The sequence below is a fragment of the Amia ocellicauda genome, chromosome 3, assembly GCF_036373705.1.
Source record: "Amia ocellicauda isolate fAmiCal2 chromosome 3, fAmiCal2.hap1, whole genome shotgun sequence".
In the NCBI taxonomy this organism is placed as follows: domain Eukaryota; kingdom Metazoa; phylum Chordata; class Actinopteri; order Amiiformes; family Amiidae; genus Amia; species Amia ocellicauda.
This window is the reverse complement of record NC_089852.1, coordinates 5,099,815-5,119,361: the sequence shown is the minus strand read 5'-3', so window position 1 is coordinate 5,119,361 and position 19,547 is coordinate 5,099,815. Positions and strand designations below refer to the sequence as shown.

The following is a 19,547-nucleotide window of genomic DNA, read 5'->3' as shown; positions in this document are numbered from 1 at the left end:
GAGGCTGGGACGGAGCCATGCTCTTGCAGTGAATAATTACCATCGGGTGGCGGCCAGGGGCACAGATAGTGATTTATGCACGACCCTAATGGGGAGTGTAGCTGATCCAAACCTGCTTATTAGCAGCTTAGCAGGTACCTAGCCGTGAGGTGTGCTGAAGGCTGTTTGCTTCTCTGTTATCTGCAAGATTGCTCTGTGGGCCGAGCTCTCTCACAGGAGTTGTACTGTGCAGGTGTTTAGTCCTGGGGCTACATCTATTTGTATTATTTCCCACCGCTCAAGAACAGCATTTATTTTAATATCTCTTGGCCTTGTCTTGTGTAGAGTACAACATCTTAAGCAGTCCTTACAGCACGACAGCCAGCTTTGCAGGATTTCCAGTAATAATGCACTCTATATACTATTCTTCATCAATCCTTATGTGCATCCATGTTTATATAGTGTTTAAATCTGATGGTAAGAATTGATGTTGAATAATGTTAGTCACACATCACTCTTCTTTCCCATAAAATGTTATTTAGCCAGTGACCTAAATCGGACAACTAGACCTTATGGGAGGCCGTTAATAAATAAAAACATTAAAGGCCCAGAACATGAGACTTGGGGATATTGCAGACAATCTAAGATGCAATATATTACATTTAACAAGTATATTTGGGAGTATTTTGGTCAATTTCGAACGCTGTGGTGGCGCTTGGTCTGAATCTCAATGTCAAACAGCGTCTGTTGTGTCGGACTGGCGTCGGCAGGTTATCTTATCCTGCACTCCATGAAGAGGCCTTTGTTCTGCAAAATACTTGGCAGCAGCTGAGGGGATGTGTATGATTTTCTTTATGAAATTGGGTTTGTATTCAAACATGTGACTGAGTAAGGCATGGGCTTGTTTCTTGTGTGAAATAAATGCCGGGGATCAAACACTGCTTTGGAATAAATGTGTGCTCTACATATTTATACGCAAATATAACTTTACAAAATAATTAGTTTTTGAATCAGTCACTTGCTCCATTGTTATGTTCCTGAGTAAGCCTGTAATGATAGTCTCGGCAAATGCAGAAAAAGCAGATAAATTTGTTTTATCCGCAAAAGGTCATAAAGCTCCACATGTTTATCAAGGTATCGGCAGCAATCCACACTTGTGAGTAGAATTCCAAATGTGTGATACATTAGACCAAAACAAATTATTATTTTTATACGCAATCGATAGCTGCATGCATACAAAATGTTTTGTTCCCCACAACTACAAATGAAGACTTAAAACAGACACTAGCAGTAGGTGAAGTTGTCATCTTTGTATGTGTATTAACCAAGAGAAAATACTTGCTACACTAATCTTGCTCTAACCCTTACACTGCCAGACTACACTTACCTTTAGACATATTGACCACACACATCCTTTTAGGAATGCAGACTTTCATTTGATCTCCAAAGTTATCTCGCAACCGATCAATGCGAGTTGAGTATTTTGTTTTGTTCTGTACACTTGTTTTATTTTCTTTCTAAATCAAGCTTTCCCTCCTGAAGTAGAAGGCCACATAATAAATAAAGTCAAGGTACAGAAGCTTTTAAGATCTATTGGATTTAGATGATTGTGGTTCTACAAATGCATCAAGCATATATTTCATACGTTTGTGTCTTTTTATGTTTAAAAATCATTACATGAATATTTCTTTATGACAGTTAATGTGCCTTCTATGCACTGCCTGTACTACCTTAAGATGTAATCAGTGCCAGCCTAATTGGTTTTATTATTTATAATTTCTAACTGAAAGTGCATTGGATTTTGCATCACTTACTGTTACCATAGTGAAATCCTATTATGGCATAATATTCCTAGAAGCCATTTAAGGTACACAATATACAGCATATTATAAATGTCTTATCACAGAAGGATATTACTCTTCATTTGGGAAATACGCCTCCTGTAGCTGTTTAGCATTATAAATACTGCAAATCGACAGTTGATAGGTGTGTCAAAGTTTTTGATTTGGCCTGGGCTGAATTATATTACATTTGTTCTGAAGATTGATAAGAGTGTTAAATACTGCTAGTGGATATTCAGAACGATGCACTTAGAAGTCGAACTTGTGCGACGCGTTTGTACATTTGCTCTGTGGAAAAGAAGATGACTGTTGAGCATACTCTGTGTATTTCACTAGATGTTGTTCACGATGTTAATCCACTGAGGTGCACTGCAGTAATTAAATAAAAACATGTTTTATAGTCCCCTGGTATGTGTGGGTGTGGGTGGCTGAGCCAGGGCATCTGTGTACATTTGTATATATCAAAATGCATATGTGTGAATGTATGTGTTATTTTAATGGAGCCAGATGGGTGATTTAAATATGGCAACTGAAAAAAAACAACCATAAATCTAAAAGGCATTTTAATAGGCATGTTTAAAATAAATTACCTCCATTCAGTTTTGCTTTCTTTTTTAACTAAAAACAAGGAAACACAAACAGAGTAACTGTACATTATTCAACTATACAAGAAATACAATGGACACAGGAGATCAATATGGGATATCAGTACACATTATAAGCTCAGAGGAGTGAATGAATTGAATCTGTTTCTCCCATTTCTGCTGGGAATTACAGGCCAAGTCCATTAGAATATGATGCATTACAGTAGACAGGTCCTGGGCTACTGAAGTGCACTCGGCAATCGCAAACCTGCCTTCTTCACTCCTGCGCCGCCGCCGTACTTCACTTGAGTGATTGTCAACAGTTGCATTGCTGAAGGGATTTAGGATGTAGTGTGATTGGATGCTCCATCAGAAGATTAAACGTGTACATCTCATAATTCAGAAATGGATTCTCCATGGGCAAGCAACCAAAACATTTGATCAAACCGTGATGCAGTTATGAAATGTGGTGATGTGGGTGTTGACGGCACTGTTAACCACTGCCCACAATTAAACAGAAGGATAAAAAGATGCGAGTAAAATAATGATGTAAGTTATATATTTTTTTAGAATTTAGGCAATTGTGATTTAATAGGTTTATGAGTCCTGTTGATAGTGATTTTTATGTAATTGCCTATTGTGTTGCTATGACATGTTTAGAAACTTTCACTTTGGAAAATATTGCTTTTCAGAAAAATGCAGTCTTTGCTTTAATAACACATTTTTCAGCCCAGGTCTATTTCTACAAGTTGCAATTGATCTTAATATATTGAAGGACCAAGGTGGCACTGTGCAACACTAAATATAAGAATGCATTTGCAATTAAATAGGGTATATGATTGTATTTCAGTGTAAATACTATGGTATTTTTACCTTGACTGTTGTGATGCTTTTTATTTTGTTATTGTTCAGAAGAGTCTTGCTTAGAGTGGATTTTCCCAAAAGCTGTTTATTTAAGGAAACCCAAAGTATTTTTTTTCTTTTCAGGGGTGTTTTATTAAATTCTAGGTAGAGCAAGTTTATACATACAATAATTCAAACCTGCACTGACAACTCATGAAACATGTCACTGTTTTCGAAATCTAGCTCATGACAAAGTACTACTGATATGCCTTGGTGATATGTTATAGTAGTTGTATACAATTACAACAAAAACATCAATAACGTGGCCAACTGGAATGCAGAAAGTAATAGTGATTTCTGTGATGTGAAATTAATATTTTAATTTGTTGACTGCATTTAATCAGAACCCAGTGCATCATGGGGGATGTGCAGTCATGGTAACAGCTGCGTGGTGTGATAGAAATACCAGCATCAAAATGAGTGTCAAGCGTCTATAGCGGTTTATTTTTAAATGTGCTTATGTTGATTCTGTTGCTGAATGCAAATTGTATTGGATTTTGCTTTTGAAAGACCAGAGGCATTAAGGAGTAAATACATCAATAATACATATACATATATACATTAATATAAGCATTTATATATATAGTATATCGGCCAAGTCTGTGATTATTGTGTGAAAAATGTAACATGTCATCTTAATGCACTTATGATAAAGGCTGACATCCCTAGAGTAATTCTGAAACCATTCTTGAAGAGCCTTCTATCTGTGACTCTATACAACATACAGTATGGTCTACCAATCCCGTACTGTAAGTGCTTCGAGCGACGTTCTCCTCCGTACAGCTATACAACGCTCAAATGGAAGCTGGTTGTGTAGTAGAAATGGTAAGTGCACTGGCAGTTGTATTCAGTGTGTTTGAATGGGGCTTTCACTCCAGTGATTTGTGCATGAAAACACACACATCTCGAAGAGCAGGGCAAAACTGGGTTGGCAGGGTGCATGTCTAATTATAAACGTACCAGGCTCTGGTTATCAAGATTCAACATTTATGTAATTCAATCTATAGCTACATATGAAAGTAGCAGTAATTGGTCCAATGCTCAGTACTTTAGCTCCATTCACTTAGCTGGCATGTATTTTTGAGGTCAATTATAAGGGTAGGGTACTTCTGATAGAGGTAAACAATGAGGGGGTCCCTATTACCTTGGTGTCTGCCCAATTACAGAAGACATGCAAGTCAACATGTTATCCTTTATGGAGTCAATGGAGATGCACACAATGTACGAAGACACTGCTGTGTGTGGATTTGCTAAAACACTTACATCTCAGGTATGAAATCAGAGAAACAGAGGAATATTACCTCTTTAAATATTGTTGATGGTTGTCACTTTTAAATACATTTTAAAAAAAAACGTATACTTTCATATCCCAGATGGAGCTTCAAAGGGTGTTGACAATGTTTTAGGTCTGTATTTTAACTTGTTAAAAATATTTTGAATACTAGTTTTGTGAGATGCAAAGAATTTTGGCCATGCAGTTACCAGAATAGCCTGTTACATGATTCATTGCACATGTTCATTAATTTGTTCTGCATTTTAATCATAAAAAAATGAAACTAAGTGTGTTCAAAGATGAATGCCACATATGCCCTCCTAAAAGTGGTTTAAATGATCTCCTTTCCTCTGACCTTTATTGAACCTGAACACAGTTTAAGCCTGATTGGGATCGGCATGCATTTCTGAAATTCTTAGTTTAAGATTTCTTGAACCTGTTTGAATCTTTTAATAAGAAATGGAATCATAATGTATGGAAGATAAGATCACAGACACAGAGAAGCCAGATGGAGGTACAATATTACATTTCTTATCATTTGTTTTCTCATTAGCATGTGAGAGGACTTCTTAGCTGCACACAATCTGCAGAAAGAGATTGGAATAATTGTTTAGGTTTGGATTCCAAGAAAACAGATTAAGCTTTAAAGTAATTCTTTGCTTATTTATTTTACTTTAAGTGCAATCGCCTGCCATTTTCTAAATTAAAGCATTAAAATACAAAGGCAGTTGTTTTGATGGATGTCTGATTTAGGAGAAAAAACATCACAATTGCATCATGTCACAGAGCCGGTATTGCCAGGGTTTGCTGTTCTTGGGATAGTCTGTATTTTTATTGTTAAAAGCTGAAATGAATAAAACATCCCTTGCTTACATTATTAAAGATTGCCATTGCAAAGTAGATCAATAGATACTTGAAGTCAAAAGTTATGTATTCCTTGGACAACAAATCAACACAGATGGAGATCTTACAGAAGATATTAAAAGAAAAGTAAAAATAGGATGTAGTGCATTTGGAAGAAACGGCACGTTATTGAAAGGAAATCTACCATGTACCTGAAGGGAAAAATACTTGATCAATGCAGACTACCAGTGCTTACTTATGGCTGTGATACCTAGGGCAAGATTAAATAAAAACTTTGACCCACCCGCTCATAGCAAACTACAAACCTGTACATCATATCGGTTACATTTATGATTAGAAGAAAGTGGCATCTACTGAAAATGAAGCCACAACTGATTACAGTTCTTTAGTTTTCGATTAGCAGGTGGGTCAAAGTTTTGATTTAATCCCAGCCCTAGTCACATGTCCCTAGAGACATGAAAACAAAACAAAACGTCAATAAAATGTATATAATATAATTGGGAAAAGATCTGAACAAATAGTGTAGACTAAAATTTAAATAATTACCAATGGAACATTCACAATTATCATTCAGTCATTTATCAATTTGATTTAATGTGCTTTGTGTCAGAAGAATACATCCTATCTTAATTATGTATAGATTCATTAATTGCAGGTAATAAAAAATGATTGTAACAGAGTTCACCAGCGTATATTGTGTATATAATTTATTTGCTGCTTTCTTCAATGATTCAGTGAGGACACTGCTTTATTTTTTATGTTTTACATGTCCAGGAAGTACAGCTTTTGCAGAGTTGCTTTTAGAGTTAATGGTAGTGATTTGGTATAAATAACCACAGAAATCTTGCCCAAATAACAGCATGCCTATGAAAGTCTGTATGAAAGTATGAAAGTATGTCTAATACTGAAGGCTTTCAGGTTAATCTTGAAGAAAACACAGGATCTCCTTTCATCGTTTTTATAGGTGAAAACAGTCCCTCACAGATGTGATGGCTTGTCAGATCAAAGCAAAGAGATGTAATGTTGATGGCCAGACATTACAAAATCAGCCATTGATATGTTAATGTACCTCTGACTCCTGCATTAACCTGAAAACATGTATTAGATCTGTCTTTGAAGAAATAGTACATGTTGCTGTACACCCCTTTCCTGTGCTTTTTTTTTTTTTTTTTTTACTTTAATATGATCTATTTTGTGTAAACTGATTTTATTTCACAAGACAATCTAGGGGGGGAACAGCAGAGTTACATGTATACTGTACGCCTTATCACAAATCCTCATTACCCTTTTAACTTATGCATGTACTCTTGAGTTATCAGCAAAGACAGGAAGTTCACACTGACTGATTGTTGTCTACCAGGGTTCGCTCGATTACCTATATTGGAATAGCAGGAGGAAACGCCTTCGGTCAGTGTTTAGACTGCATGGTTGTGGTTGTGATGAAAAGGTCAGGTTACTATCAGTGGGATACGGGCAGAACAGGCGTGCTGGGAAGGGCAGTGTTCGCAGTATTGTCTCAACACTTTTCTGAAAGTGTGAATCTTTTGACAAGTGGATTTCAGTGAAGCCATCACAGAGGAAAATAAACGCAGGAGGAAAATAAAACACTCAACATTTAATTTTGTGCTTGTAGAACATAAACATAAACGGAGAAATCTTACTGGGTAATGACAGGCTTGATAATCAATATTAGCACATTCCAGTAACCTTGCAAAGTGTGAAGAGTCATTAAACATAGAAGAGTAAAATTATTGTTAGGGTTTTCCATTTTCCAAGCATTTAAGTGATGTTTGTTTTTCCCATGTGTAGCTTAGTTGTTTACTTCTGTGTAAAGTCAATGTTGTGGACATTTGTCATTGGCTGGACTGGACCATGTGTTCCCCTTGAGCCCCTGTGGAGGCAAAACTAAAGGCAATGGTCAGGAGTATGTTTTTTCCACCGCTTCCAAGACTTGCTTCTACAGTGAAGTGAAACATGTTCTTACTGTACTATGTGTGGACTTGTAATGAGGTTTTAATGAGTGGCCAAATGAGAGCTCTGATTATTTACTGTCTGTTCTCAGAACTGAGCTTATTCAGGAAAATGCAAATGTTTGGTCTTGTCTGTAGATGTATCTGCCAGTAATCATAACCTTTAGACCCGCTGCACAGTACAGAGCAAAAAGAGCTGAATTTAACTTTAATGAACAGATCTCTGCACAATAACAAAAGCTTTCTTATGTGTTTTGTGAAAATAAGGCTTGTTGTTGCATATTTCTATTTACAGAGAAAATTCAGCTGGGTGTACTTTTCCCAGATAATTGAAATTATTAGCTCAAAAGGGCCCCTTGCTGTATCTCTGCTTCCCTTGTCCTACTTTCACATTAAACATAAAAGAGGAAACCATTGCTGCTGTGCGGTGGTGGAGCTGTAACCTGTGACAAGTGACTGGATAATTTAGTCACTCCAGCTGCTGTTATACATTTCTAGTTATGCATCCACATAGGAGTGTGATTTTAGCTGTATAACTGTCCCATTATTATATTATATACTATATTGATATCTGGGGGAATCTATAAGATCATTAAGCAGAACATCTCCTTTCTCCTTTCATTGCATAATACAATGATAAGAACATGGACTCCAACCACACGTCCACTTTCTGATGTTTTAGAGAACTTGTTTAACCAACGCTCCCTCAGAATAAAGCCCAAACTCTGTTTAAAGGCTTCTCCATCAGCTGACTCGATGTAGCGGGTTGATAACCGGGCTCGCAAATTCCCTACTGTTGGCAATTTACTCTGAATCAAATTGGCTTCATTTCGACGCAAGTAGCTATTATTTTATAATCAAATAATGAGTGCCTCCCTTGTGTACATGAAGCCTGGGGAATTCCTGCAGTGTTTAATCAGCACCGTCTGTGAAATACCTGTCTGGAGCGGCGGATTTGGGGATTCGAGAATCACACTGTCAACACAGATTTGGGGTTTTCCTCTAGAGTGTTGCCCCACAAAGATAGAAATGCAGGAATCAGAGAGGGACTAAACGGATATGGCTTTAGCATAGGATGCCCTGTTTTGTATCAGGTGTGATGTTAGTCCTCATCTTTGGTCTAGTGCAAATCCAGGTGCCAAGGGAAAGGATGTAGACAACAAGGCGTGGTCTGTGTTTCCACTGTGCTGTAACAGAGATGAAGGAACATACTGATGAACATCTGTAAGATCCTAGCCTTCAGCTTTGTACCGACCATTTACCTCTTAAAGAAACTGATACTGTCTTTAGTGGAGTGTAATCAATATACCGTGAAGGTTACTCTGAGGTGATGTTCGTTCATGCCAATGAGAATCCACCGGTGAAACACTTTGTAGGCACTTAACAACAGTAAAGTGTGCCATCCATTGATATAAAGTGGCTATTATAGATAATAAGGTGATATAGTGGGTACATGTGTTGTGTAAATGGGACTTGTTAGAGAATAAAATATTTTGTTGACATAAATCCTTGGGAAATTAATTTTTTTAAATGTGATATGGACAGTGTATTGCAGCCTCCTTTGGGGGTACAGTATTAATGGTGAAGCAGGGTTGAGGATATTTCTGCACAGCAACACATACCCATTGCTGGGTTATTTTGAGTGTGTTTTTGCAGGGTTGTCAGACAACACTAAGTTCTCCTTGTTTTAAAAGTGTAGTGCCCTGAGAGAGAATGAAGGCTTTTTCAATTATCAACAGTGCATCACCTATGTATTTTTAATTCCTGTGTCACGGCTTCCAGGAAATAGTAATAATATATGCAGTTGCCATAGATACAAGGGGTCTGATTAACTTAATAAATCCAAATTAGTCTCTCAATTGTGTACTTTGGGGGGGGGGGAAGGACATTTTTTGTGATAGCTGCTGTTTTAGAAGGCATTGTGTGTACTAATGTATGGAAATCACAGGCTTATCTTTGCGTATTATGTATTTACTGTATTTATTTATTAATGAAACAGACATTCTGTATATCTAACATTATAAAGGTATTATCGGTTAGCATCAGAACCAGTTTATTTATCATCAGAATAATCCCCTCAGTATAAGTCTCTTTAACACACCCTAAAAATCATTCCTTCAGTTCTTTTTTTTTCCCCTCAAAATTATTTTAATATTGGATTAAAAGATAGATGGGTTAGAAATCAGTGTTTGGGGCTGTTTTTTTAGTTTTTTTGTACTATTCAGTACAGACTGCACAATGGGTTTTAGTTTTCATATTTCAAAGCATCCTGTCTAGTGCTCTCCAGCTCCATTAAATCAGCCCTAGTGGAGGCCAATCAGCAATTTATATTCTTGTGTTGCATTGTAAGGAAGATAAAAGCAGGTGACTGGAGGCAGAGGAGGCAAGCTGAGTGTTTGATGACCCAGTATGATTACATAACTACTTCTGCATGCAACTGCTTTCACATGTACGGGGAAGAACAATCCCGTTTCAAAGGGAATCTACGCATCTATCGCAACCACGAAATGCCATTAAACCTTCCCCCTGCTTTAATGCCCGTCACCTCTTTTTGCTCCCGGTTTGCCACCACTATTCAATTAAAGATCTACTGTAGTCAGAAGAGAAGTGTCTCAATTAGTTTAATTAGTTTCTTAAAATAAACTAATAGAGATGCCATGTCTTCAACTAAGCATTTTCAGTGGAGACGGGGAGTTCTAACAATCCACTTCTTTGTCGATTAATTTTCCACAACGTAGATTTGGGTGGCGGTTCTGGGATTTAAATTATGCCGAGGAGATCACAGTTCTAACCGAAGAAAAGATGCCCAATGTTACATCCATTAATCAGCACTTGGAAAAATTTCCACCTGGAAGGAGAGCATGGAGAACAAATTAATTCTTCCAAATATCAATAAGCTGGAGGAAATAATTCCAGCCTTCCTCCTTTCCATTTAATCCATTGGTCTTAATACAATGCAAGAGGTAGGTGATACAATGCTGCAGGGAGACTATAAAAGACAAAAGAAAAATGGATAACATGCCACAGGTTAACAATCAGTCCAGTCAAACCCTAAGAGAGATCAGGATAAATGAGGAGGAGATACTAAAGGGACTAGCAGAATTAAAAACCAACAAATCACCTGGGCCAGATGGTATATTTCCAACAGTACTTAAAGAAATTATGGAAATTATTTATAGGCCGCTAACTCAAATATTTCAAATGACACTTAGAACAGGGGATGTGCCAACTGACTGGAAGACAGAAAATGTCAAAACAAAACTGAGTCAGGAAATTACAGACCAATCAGTCTCGCCTGCATCACTTGTAAAATGTTGGAAAAAATTATTAGACAGAAAACAGAGGGACATCTTAATGAAAACCATATTCTTGGAGATAGTCAACAGATCATGGGCAGATCATGTCTTACTAATTTATTAGAGTATATTGAACATGCAACTGCAGCTGTAGATCAGGTGAAAGCATATGATATGATATACTTAGATTTTCAAAAAGCTTTTGATAGGGTTCCACACCAAAGACTGATCCTCAAATTGGAAGCTGTAGGCATTCAGGGTAATGTAAGTAGATGGATTATGAACTGGTTGATGTCTAGGAAACAGAGGGTGTCGATTAGAGGAGTCGCTTCTAACTGGAGTGAGGTTGTTAGTGGAGTTCCACAGGGATCAGTACTAGGGCCTTTGCTTTTTCTAATCTATATTAATGATCTGGACTCTGGGATAGTTAGCAAAGTTGTCAAATTTGCCGATGATACTAAAATAGGTGGCTCAGCAGATACAATCTCGGCAGCTCAGGTTTTTCAGTTGTGGGCCGACACCTGGCAGATGAAATTCAATGTGGGCAAGTGCAAGGTATTACATGCAGGTAAGAAAAATGTCCACTATAATTACACTATGGGAAGAATAGAACTAGATTAAGTAACGCATGTGGACTCCTCACTTTCTCCATCCAAACAATGTGGGGAAGCAATAAAAAAGGCAAACAGTGTTAGGGTATATTGTCAAAAGTGTAGAATTGAGAACAAGGGCAGTGATGTTCAGACTGTACAATGCACTAGTTAGAGCTCATCTGGATACTGTGTGCAGTTCTGGGCTCCACACTTCAAGAAAGATATCGCTGCTCTAGAGGCAGTTCAGAGGAGAGCAACCAGACTTATTCCAGGTCTGAAGGGAAAGTCCTACTGAGAGACTGAGAAACTGAACCTTTTCACCCTGGAACAGAGGAGACTGCATGGGGACTTGATTCAAGTCTTCAAAATCATGAAAGGCATCGACCACATCAAACCAGAGGAGCTTTTCCAGATCAGCAGGGACACACGCACCCGGGGACACAAATGGAAATTGGGCTTCAAGGCATTCAAGACAGAAAACAGGAGACACTTCTTCACACAGAGAGGCGTCACAATCTGAACAAACTTCCCAGTGATGTGGTTGAAGCTGAAAATTTTGGAACATTTAAAAATAGACTGGATAGGATCCTTGGATCACTCAGTTATTAATGGACACCAAAACGACCACAACTCTCGTTTGTAAACTTTATGTTCTTACGTTCTTATAAACAGTACGCAGACATGTATTGTGAGTAAATACAGTGGATACATTTAACTGGGTATGCACTCTTAAAACCAAACATATAGAACATATTTACCAATTTAAAAAAAAGTATTTTAAAGAAACCTCTCCTTGCCAGACATGTGAACGATACTGAGGGGAAAAAGAAACAGCAACCTGTGAATTAAACATGTTGACACTGAGCATTCTCTGTCCTCATATATTTTTAATCTCGCTATTTATAGCTCTCCTATTTAGCCTCTTATATTGCCTTTTCATAATAGTCTAATTGCACGTTTTCAATATGGTATTTTAAAAAAGGTTAGCAGTAATGGAAATGGGATTTAATGTTTATGCAGTGAATTTTATTCCTCTACTGATGCCTGTAATGGTCCCATCTCTTTACTCTTCTGATCCACCAGCTAGGCTAATGCGCTTGAGGGAAAATTATACCCTACATCAAGGTTCTTGCTTTGGTGCCTTGTGCAGTATTGCTAATTTAAATGTGTGGTAAAAATAGAAAGGTTAAATGGTTTTTGGAGATAGTTGCTGATGCAGTGAAAAAAACCATAGTGATGTCTGCATCACACTAATTATGGAGAAGCAAAATCCTGCTCTCATTCTCTCTTGTCACATTTCACAAAATAGATGCAGGATAAGCAAGCTGCTTTGAGGGGTTTCTCTGTCATCTTTTTTCATCTTTTTTTTTTCCTCATACCCTGACACTTACTTAGAGTTAATAAGACTGCTGATAGTGTCATCTGTACTAATAATAACGAAAAATGCTCAGAGGCATACCAAGCATTGTTCTGGCTAATCAGAACAGTCTATGATTTCGAAAATAACAAATATATTGCGTTCGAACTCTCGAAAAACTACAATCAGGGGAATCAGTTTTATTAATAATATTTATTAAACTAAACAAATCAGTGAATTAAATGGATTAAGGTTGTGAATAGTTGCAACTACAGCTCTGCCTGAGACTCACTGATGAAAGTCGATTTCATGTCTAAAATATTAGGAATCTGATCCATTTCAGAATATGAGGAGTGAATACTTTCCCTATTTTTTGTATATTTGATAAAGCAACAAAAGGTAAAGGTACACGGTTAGAGTTTCGCCTTCATTACTGTTAAATTTGTAGGCGATAAACATATGATGTCATAGTTGGGGCTAATGTTATCTGGTAATGAAATGCACGTAAAAGAGTACTATTTTGTGTCTTTTCTCATTTCTCTTTATGCATATTTCTGAAATGTTGACTACTGAATAAACACGAGACACCTCCGATACCTCCTAATAGTCTTAACGGGTATCCTTCAAAAATATACTTTTGTAAAACCAGCAAACAAAAACAAACACCGATATTTTTACATCAATTATTAGTGCAATAATATGAGCAGCAAATCTGCTGGTAAATATTGTTTCATGGAAATACTGTTTGCATAAATTTAAAAATAGCCCACGCGTTTCAGCCTGTGCATACATATTAGGGAGTGTTAGACACCTGTTGTCACTTCTATTGCTATTGTCAACAAGCAGTGATTTAGATTCATCATTAGCATGAGGGAATGCGGGCGCGTTCAGGATTTTTTTGGCAGTTCAGGCTATATTTGCTGATACTTGAAACTTATAGAATTAAAGATAATGGGGAACAACTGTCTATTAATTTTGTCATTTGATCTGTCCTTATTTAATGATGTACTCCTATCAGGTTGGTCTAACTTGTGTGTCTTTTACTACTAATTTACTGTGGCTTCCCCTCCTTTCATTAAGAAAGCTTAAATTAAATCCTGATATTCAACAAGGTGTTTAAAGATGACAGCATTGTTAAGGTTAATTTATTTTTTAATATGTATTTCACTAATAAAATGAGAATGTGTAATAAACACTCTCTGTACTTTGTCTCTCCAATACTTTACAATTTATTTTGTTTGCTTGTGTGTGCTATATAAAAATTGACAAAATGTACAAGCAACCACAAGAGTATCATTGGGAAACAAAGTAAATATATTTAGTTTTAAGGCTCCTCTAGGCTTTATTTATGTTTTGTACTACACTACAAAAGAAGAAAGATTACTCCACATTGTGCCATGTGACATCACCGCACAAGATTAGTGGAATGGGGAAATCCCATCAAGGTTAAGCAATCTGCTGGATCGGCCGCCCCCGGGAATTTGTAGGATTATTCCCTATTACTCAATGTTACCTAACTGGAATCAAGAGTAGATCTTAAAATCTACATACAACTGTCCTTATTGATTCTGACACCTTAAATAACAAGCTATATCAGAGACAGGCTCTATGCTTTCAGAGACCTGTGACCTATTTTTGAATTGCTCATGCTTGTATATGTATTTAAACTTGCACAATCACGGAAATTAAGTTGACCATCGATTCAAGTGGTTTCAGGGTCTCTGATTTCTGTAAATTTTGGTGTGAATATAATAGAAATATAGTGGCAGGATCTTTTGCAGTTTCATGTGTTTAATTTTTGACTATTCTACCTCCAAAAGGAAAGAATCCAAAACACAGTATGACTGCAATTGTCAAATTTAGGCGGAAATGCTGAGAGATTTGATCCTTTTATCCTCTCTGGCTAGATGGGCCTTAATAATACAAATAATTGTCATTACAGCTTAATAGTTGTGGTGTTTATTAAATGAATTGTGTTACAAAAGGATTACTGTGTTTTGGTATTTATATTAATAACATTGATAATAATTATTTGTATTTCTGACTGCACCAGCTGGCCAGCCTGAGTCAGGGGAGGGGGGGCAGGGAATTAGAATATGAATGTGTAACTTAAAACCATTTAATGTTTCTTCAAAGTTGCTTTTCCAAGTAGAATCAGCTGAGATGCAACGATAAGGTGAAATAATATCAGGTGTATATTCTGATTTAAGTAATTTACCCATCTGCCTTTGAGAAGATAATTTCTTTGAGATTTAAAACCACCTTAAAGATCCAACTCATCTCAATTAATTCCACAAGTCATCAATCAACATGGAAGCTATTTTTTCACGATTACATTTACAGCAGTTTTTATTAAATAATTTTCCCCCTGTAGTTTTGTAATCGCATAGGGAATATATTTGCACAATTCATTGATATGCACAGAGGTATTGCATATTTGATGCAGATTTTATATATTGTAGTGGAATCTGAAACCAATATTGTCAATCAATGGGAAACACAATACTGTGATAAAAGTAATCAGGGAATGTCTGTGTTTTGTACTGTACTGAAGAAAGATTATTTTAATTAGGTGTTTTTATGTTTGTTGATTATACTTTATTAATAGGATATTAATTAACCATGTTGTAGAAAATTGCAGGAAATGCTTTGTACAGCCTAAAATGAAATTGCACTTGTATCTCTGAACCTATATCGAAGGCAAATATGATCCCATCTGTGATAGCATTATTAGTGAAATTACCTGTGTAATATAGTTTATGTCTCCACATCCACAGTTTATTAAAAACTACCCAAGAGCCATTTGTTTTCTTTAATTTGACAGAACTGGCACAGCTGGCAGGACTAGCGTTTCTGAGAGTAGTGCAAACATTAATTCATTTTGATAGAGCTGGGGACTTCAGGAGATCCTCCTGCCTGACAGACAATCTTAAGTTGGTAGCCCGAAGAGAAACCTGGTGTGGAGAACAACCTTTGACAGCTCATGCCCCTGATGTGATTTTTCTGTGGCATGCACTGGCAATAGCATGAACGAGTTCAGTCTGAGTGAAACCAAAACTTAGCAGCATGGTAAAAATCAGTGTGCTGATTCTGTTCAGGGAACATTTGTGAATGTATAAAAGATGGTTGGAAGTGGTTTGAAAATATAATTTATATCTCCCCTAAAATATATATAAATGAGTCCTAAATTAAAACACAAAAATATTGTTTAATGATACGTCTAGCTGTATATTTCCATCTGAAAACTGCACTGAGGTATTGTTAAGACTGATGTGTTTCTCGTTTCTCTGTGTTGTCACTTGTCACTTCAGACTGACACACAATATCATGTTGCGCAGCTGACATTACCTCCTCTCGCAAAATGGTGGAATGGAATAAAATCAGCTGTATTTAGTGTCATGCAAGAATAAGGGAACAGTCTTAGCAGTATCCAAGTTTTAAATAGAATAAAATGCAGTTCGTGGAAAGAGTAATTTCACAGCGTTCGCTGTGCAGCCTGAAGAATATGCTCCGAGGCAGATATTTACTGCCGGTTTAAGGTCAGAGAAATTTCACAACACCTTTAGCTGCAGTAGCTGACTCTCGATGGGTTTGAACACCTTCTCAGTGCTGTGAAGAGTGCTAAAGTGCCTGCAGGAATCCGCATTATGTGGATTGTTGTGGGTGGTGAATAGGGAAAGTTCACTCAGATTTTGCGGCTAGTGGCAATTATATTTTATTGCATATACCAGAAATAATGTATTACCATTTATCACTTACAGACTCTGAAACAGAATGTATACAAACAGCAGATTGTGTGTCTGTGTAATAATAAACAGAACATTTATTTTAAATAAAGCAAAGGCTGGTATTCACTGGCACAACAAAGCACAGAGATTTTCCTTTTCCATGTTAATTTCCTTCCCATTGTCCTAAATAATATATTTCTAATCTTAAATGGATGAATTTGATAGTACACATGCTACACCCACCCCACCCCCCATATAAAATCTGTCCATATGTACCCCTCCAAATATTATAAACGTGTCACCTCTGTGTTGTTCAGTACAAGAGAATCACATTACTCTCTAATTTCACAGTCATTTTACCAAGTGTTTATCTGCTTTGGTTTCTTCCTAATCTCTCTCTCTCTCTCTGTGTGAACTCTGTTCTTCTTCTTCTTGCTACAAAATTAGATTTATATTGCAGCCTGAATTCACAGTACAACACCAGAGTCAAATCTTAAGCTGAAAGGCATAATGGCTGGGCTATTAATATTCATGAGCCATCTCGTTTAGCTATTGCTCTTGGGACTGATCAAAGTATAGCACAGTGCTACTGCTTTAGCTGCCGCGGCCACCACCGCTGCCACTGAGAGGAGAATGCAGCGCGTGTGACACAGATAGCACCGGCGTAGCTCTGAGACGGCAGCGCTGGCACTGAGAGTAGCATCTCACAGCAGACCCTCGAGCCTCACCAGAGCCCTGCACTCTCACAGCCAAACGCTGGAGAAAATGCTGCCTGGCAGATTGGCTCGCTCTCTCCCTCGATGAGCCATTTGTCCTTTGTTTTATCAGATTTCAAACTGAACTCACCCTGCTGTTTCTCCTCTCTTCTTGCTTCCTGAAGGATTAACGGACGCGATGACCATGTAGAGAGCAACATCCCGAGACAACCAGAATGGGAAACTATATATGGAGCGGTGCTGGTCTGCAGCCTTGAAAGCAGGAACCCTCTGGACTTTAAACTGGGCTTTTCTTGGATGGTGTTACTATCATTATTTTTATTTTTTTGTAACCAGAGGAATTCTTCATTTTATTTCCTTTACAGACAATCTGCTGGGTTTTTTTCGTCTTTGATCTGACCCTTTGGTTTGTGATTTCCCACCGCTCACTTTAGAAGCCTTCTGCTTTTTTTAACAAGAAAACAACAAACCATTTTATCTGAAACTATAAGCAATACTAGCCACGATGGGGGACCTGACAAACAGCGATTTTTACGCAAAGAACCAAAGAAATGAGGCCAACCATGCGGGAGAGTTTGGCTGCACACTGGAGGAGTTGCGCTCCCTCATGGAGCTGCGGAGCACGGAGGCTGTGGTCAAAATCCAGGAGGACTATGGGGACACCGAGGGACTCTGCAGGCGCTTGAAAACATCGCCAACAGAAGGTAAGTTTGAAGCTTCTGCTTAAAACTCTCACTGCAATTATCTATGCTGTACATGTTCAACACAAACTTGTCGACTTGTAGGACTACTACCAAGTATTAACTTAGTATTAACATATAAACGTTTGATGTCATCAGAGTAAAGGAAATATACATTCCTTTTCAGCTGATACTTATACTTTCAGCATTTTCCATAGGCAGCTTCTCAGAGTTTAACCCAAGTGTGTTTCTTGCTTCAAAGCAGCATCAAAAGGCACAGTGTAAGAGTTTCACCCCAGTCATTTTAAAGGGGGTGCAAGAGAGAAATTGGGACACAACAGGCAAAATTACTTCCATGACACACAAATATACACAAATATGTCATATAATATTAAACTCTTTCCATTGTATAGAGCTTGAAAGAAACCTTTAATTTAACTTGCATCAAGCAAAAGCTATTACAAAAATCAAAGGAGGTACAATAATGATAGAGATCTGAAGTACCATCAATACAAGCTGGAGGAGGCAGAGTTCTCCCCTTCCCCCTTGCTGATAGTAAAACTGTTGCATTACTGTCTCATTTATTTTAATAAACTATGACAGCAGAAAAGGGCCATTATAAATTCTTGCCTTCATTGTTTATGGCCCAGTTGACTCTGAGCATGCTTCAGTGACTGGCACTAGTTACAGACACCGTGGGCATCACTTACATTGTGTTAACCTGTTTCACTGTGTTTACACCTACTTTTTGAAGATAAGTTATTGTTGAAAGATAAAAATATTAAAGAAGGAGGCACTTGTCAGCCTTTAAGAGAATTAACTTAAATTATGTATTTATTTATAGTATTAGAAAGATAATAGTTTTGTGAGTAATTAAATGGCATTTAACCCTTTGAGTGAAGACCTTGTCATGACACGTTTTTTTTTGTTTTGTTTGTAGTAGCACAAATATGTTTGCTGTTCCCAAAAAGGATTCCCAGAGGATGCAGAGTTTAGAGACTAGCCTTAAAAGTTCTTATCGAGGAGCATTATCTTTAAGCAGTCTGTCAAGATGTTCTTTGATGCCTAGAAAGGAAAGACATCTAATGAATTGCTTCAGCAATGCAGTGCCATGCAGTTTTTATGTTTCTAACCATAAATCCCTAATGTAAGCATCAGTCTTATATTTGTGTATTTAATTTGTGTAACTTGAGTGTGTATGTGTTTTCTGTATGTATGCATGCTCCAAAACAGAAATAAGATCTGAGTTTCTGTCCAAGGAAACTGTCTTTCATCCTGCAGCGTCCATCGGTGAGCTGTGTGTGTGAGGCCCTGCTTCCAAACTGAAAGTCTTTAGGATTGAAACCTCAGTCTGCATCTTCCACTCAGACGTAACAGTATATTATCTGCAGATATGACTGAAATACCTCGGCTGTAATTGACTTTAAGAATCCACTTAAAGATGTGCTTTCCAGCAGTGTGAAGTAACACTCGCATCCTTTTGATCATGTGAGTCAGGTTGATGCTGTGAGTGGCACTTCATAATGAGGACAAATGATCGAGTCGTGTTTAATGTGCTGGGCAGGCTTTGCTCTCGGAGCTCAGTCACCTTCATGAGCTCAGCATCCTTTGTCTTACAGGAATGGAAGTTATTTCAATGTCTGTTTGATGTTTAGAACTTTTTCTCCCCCATTTGTTTTCAGCTGAGCCTGTATTACCATTGGTGCTTATCACAGGAGAGAGCATGTGTTCATTCTACAAAACCTCGAATGATATCTAACTGC

At 37.4% G+C, this 19,547-nt stretch overlaps 1 protein-coding gene across 8 annotated transcripts in view; it reads left to right on the top strand.

Annotated features, from left to right (window-relative positions):
- The window catches only part of atp2b2 (ATPase plasma membrane Ca2+ transporting 2), a 120,613-nt gene that overhangs the window by 34,099 nt on the left and 66,967 nt on the right, over positions 1–19,547 (top strand). For all 8 annotated transcript variants that reach the window (XM_066697837.1, XM_066697843.1, XM_066697840.1 and 5 more), the window contains one exon: positions 17,269–17,808. In XM_066697837.1, the coding sequence (XP_066553934.1) occupies positions 17,610–17,808 (199 nt within the window). In that variant the 5' untranslated portion in view covers positions 17,269–17,609. The remainder of the gene's footprint in view (positions 1–17,268; positions 17,809–19,547) is intronic.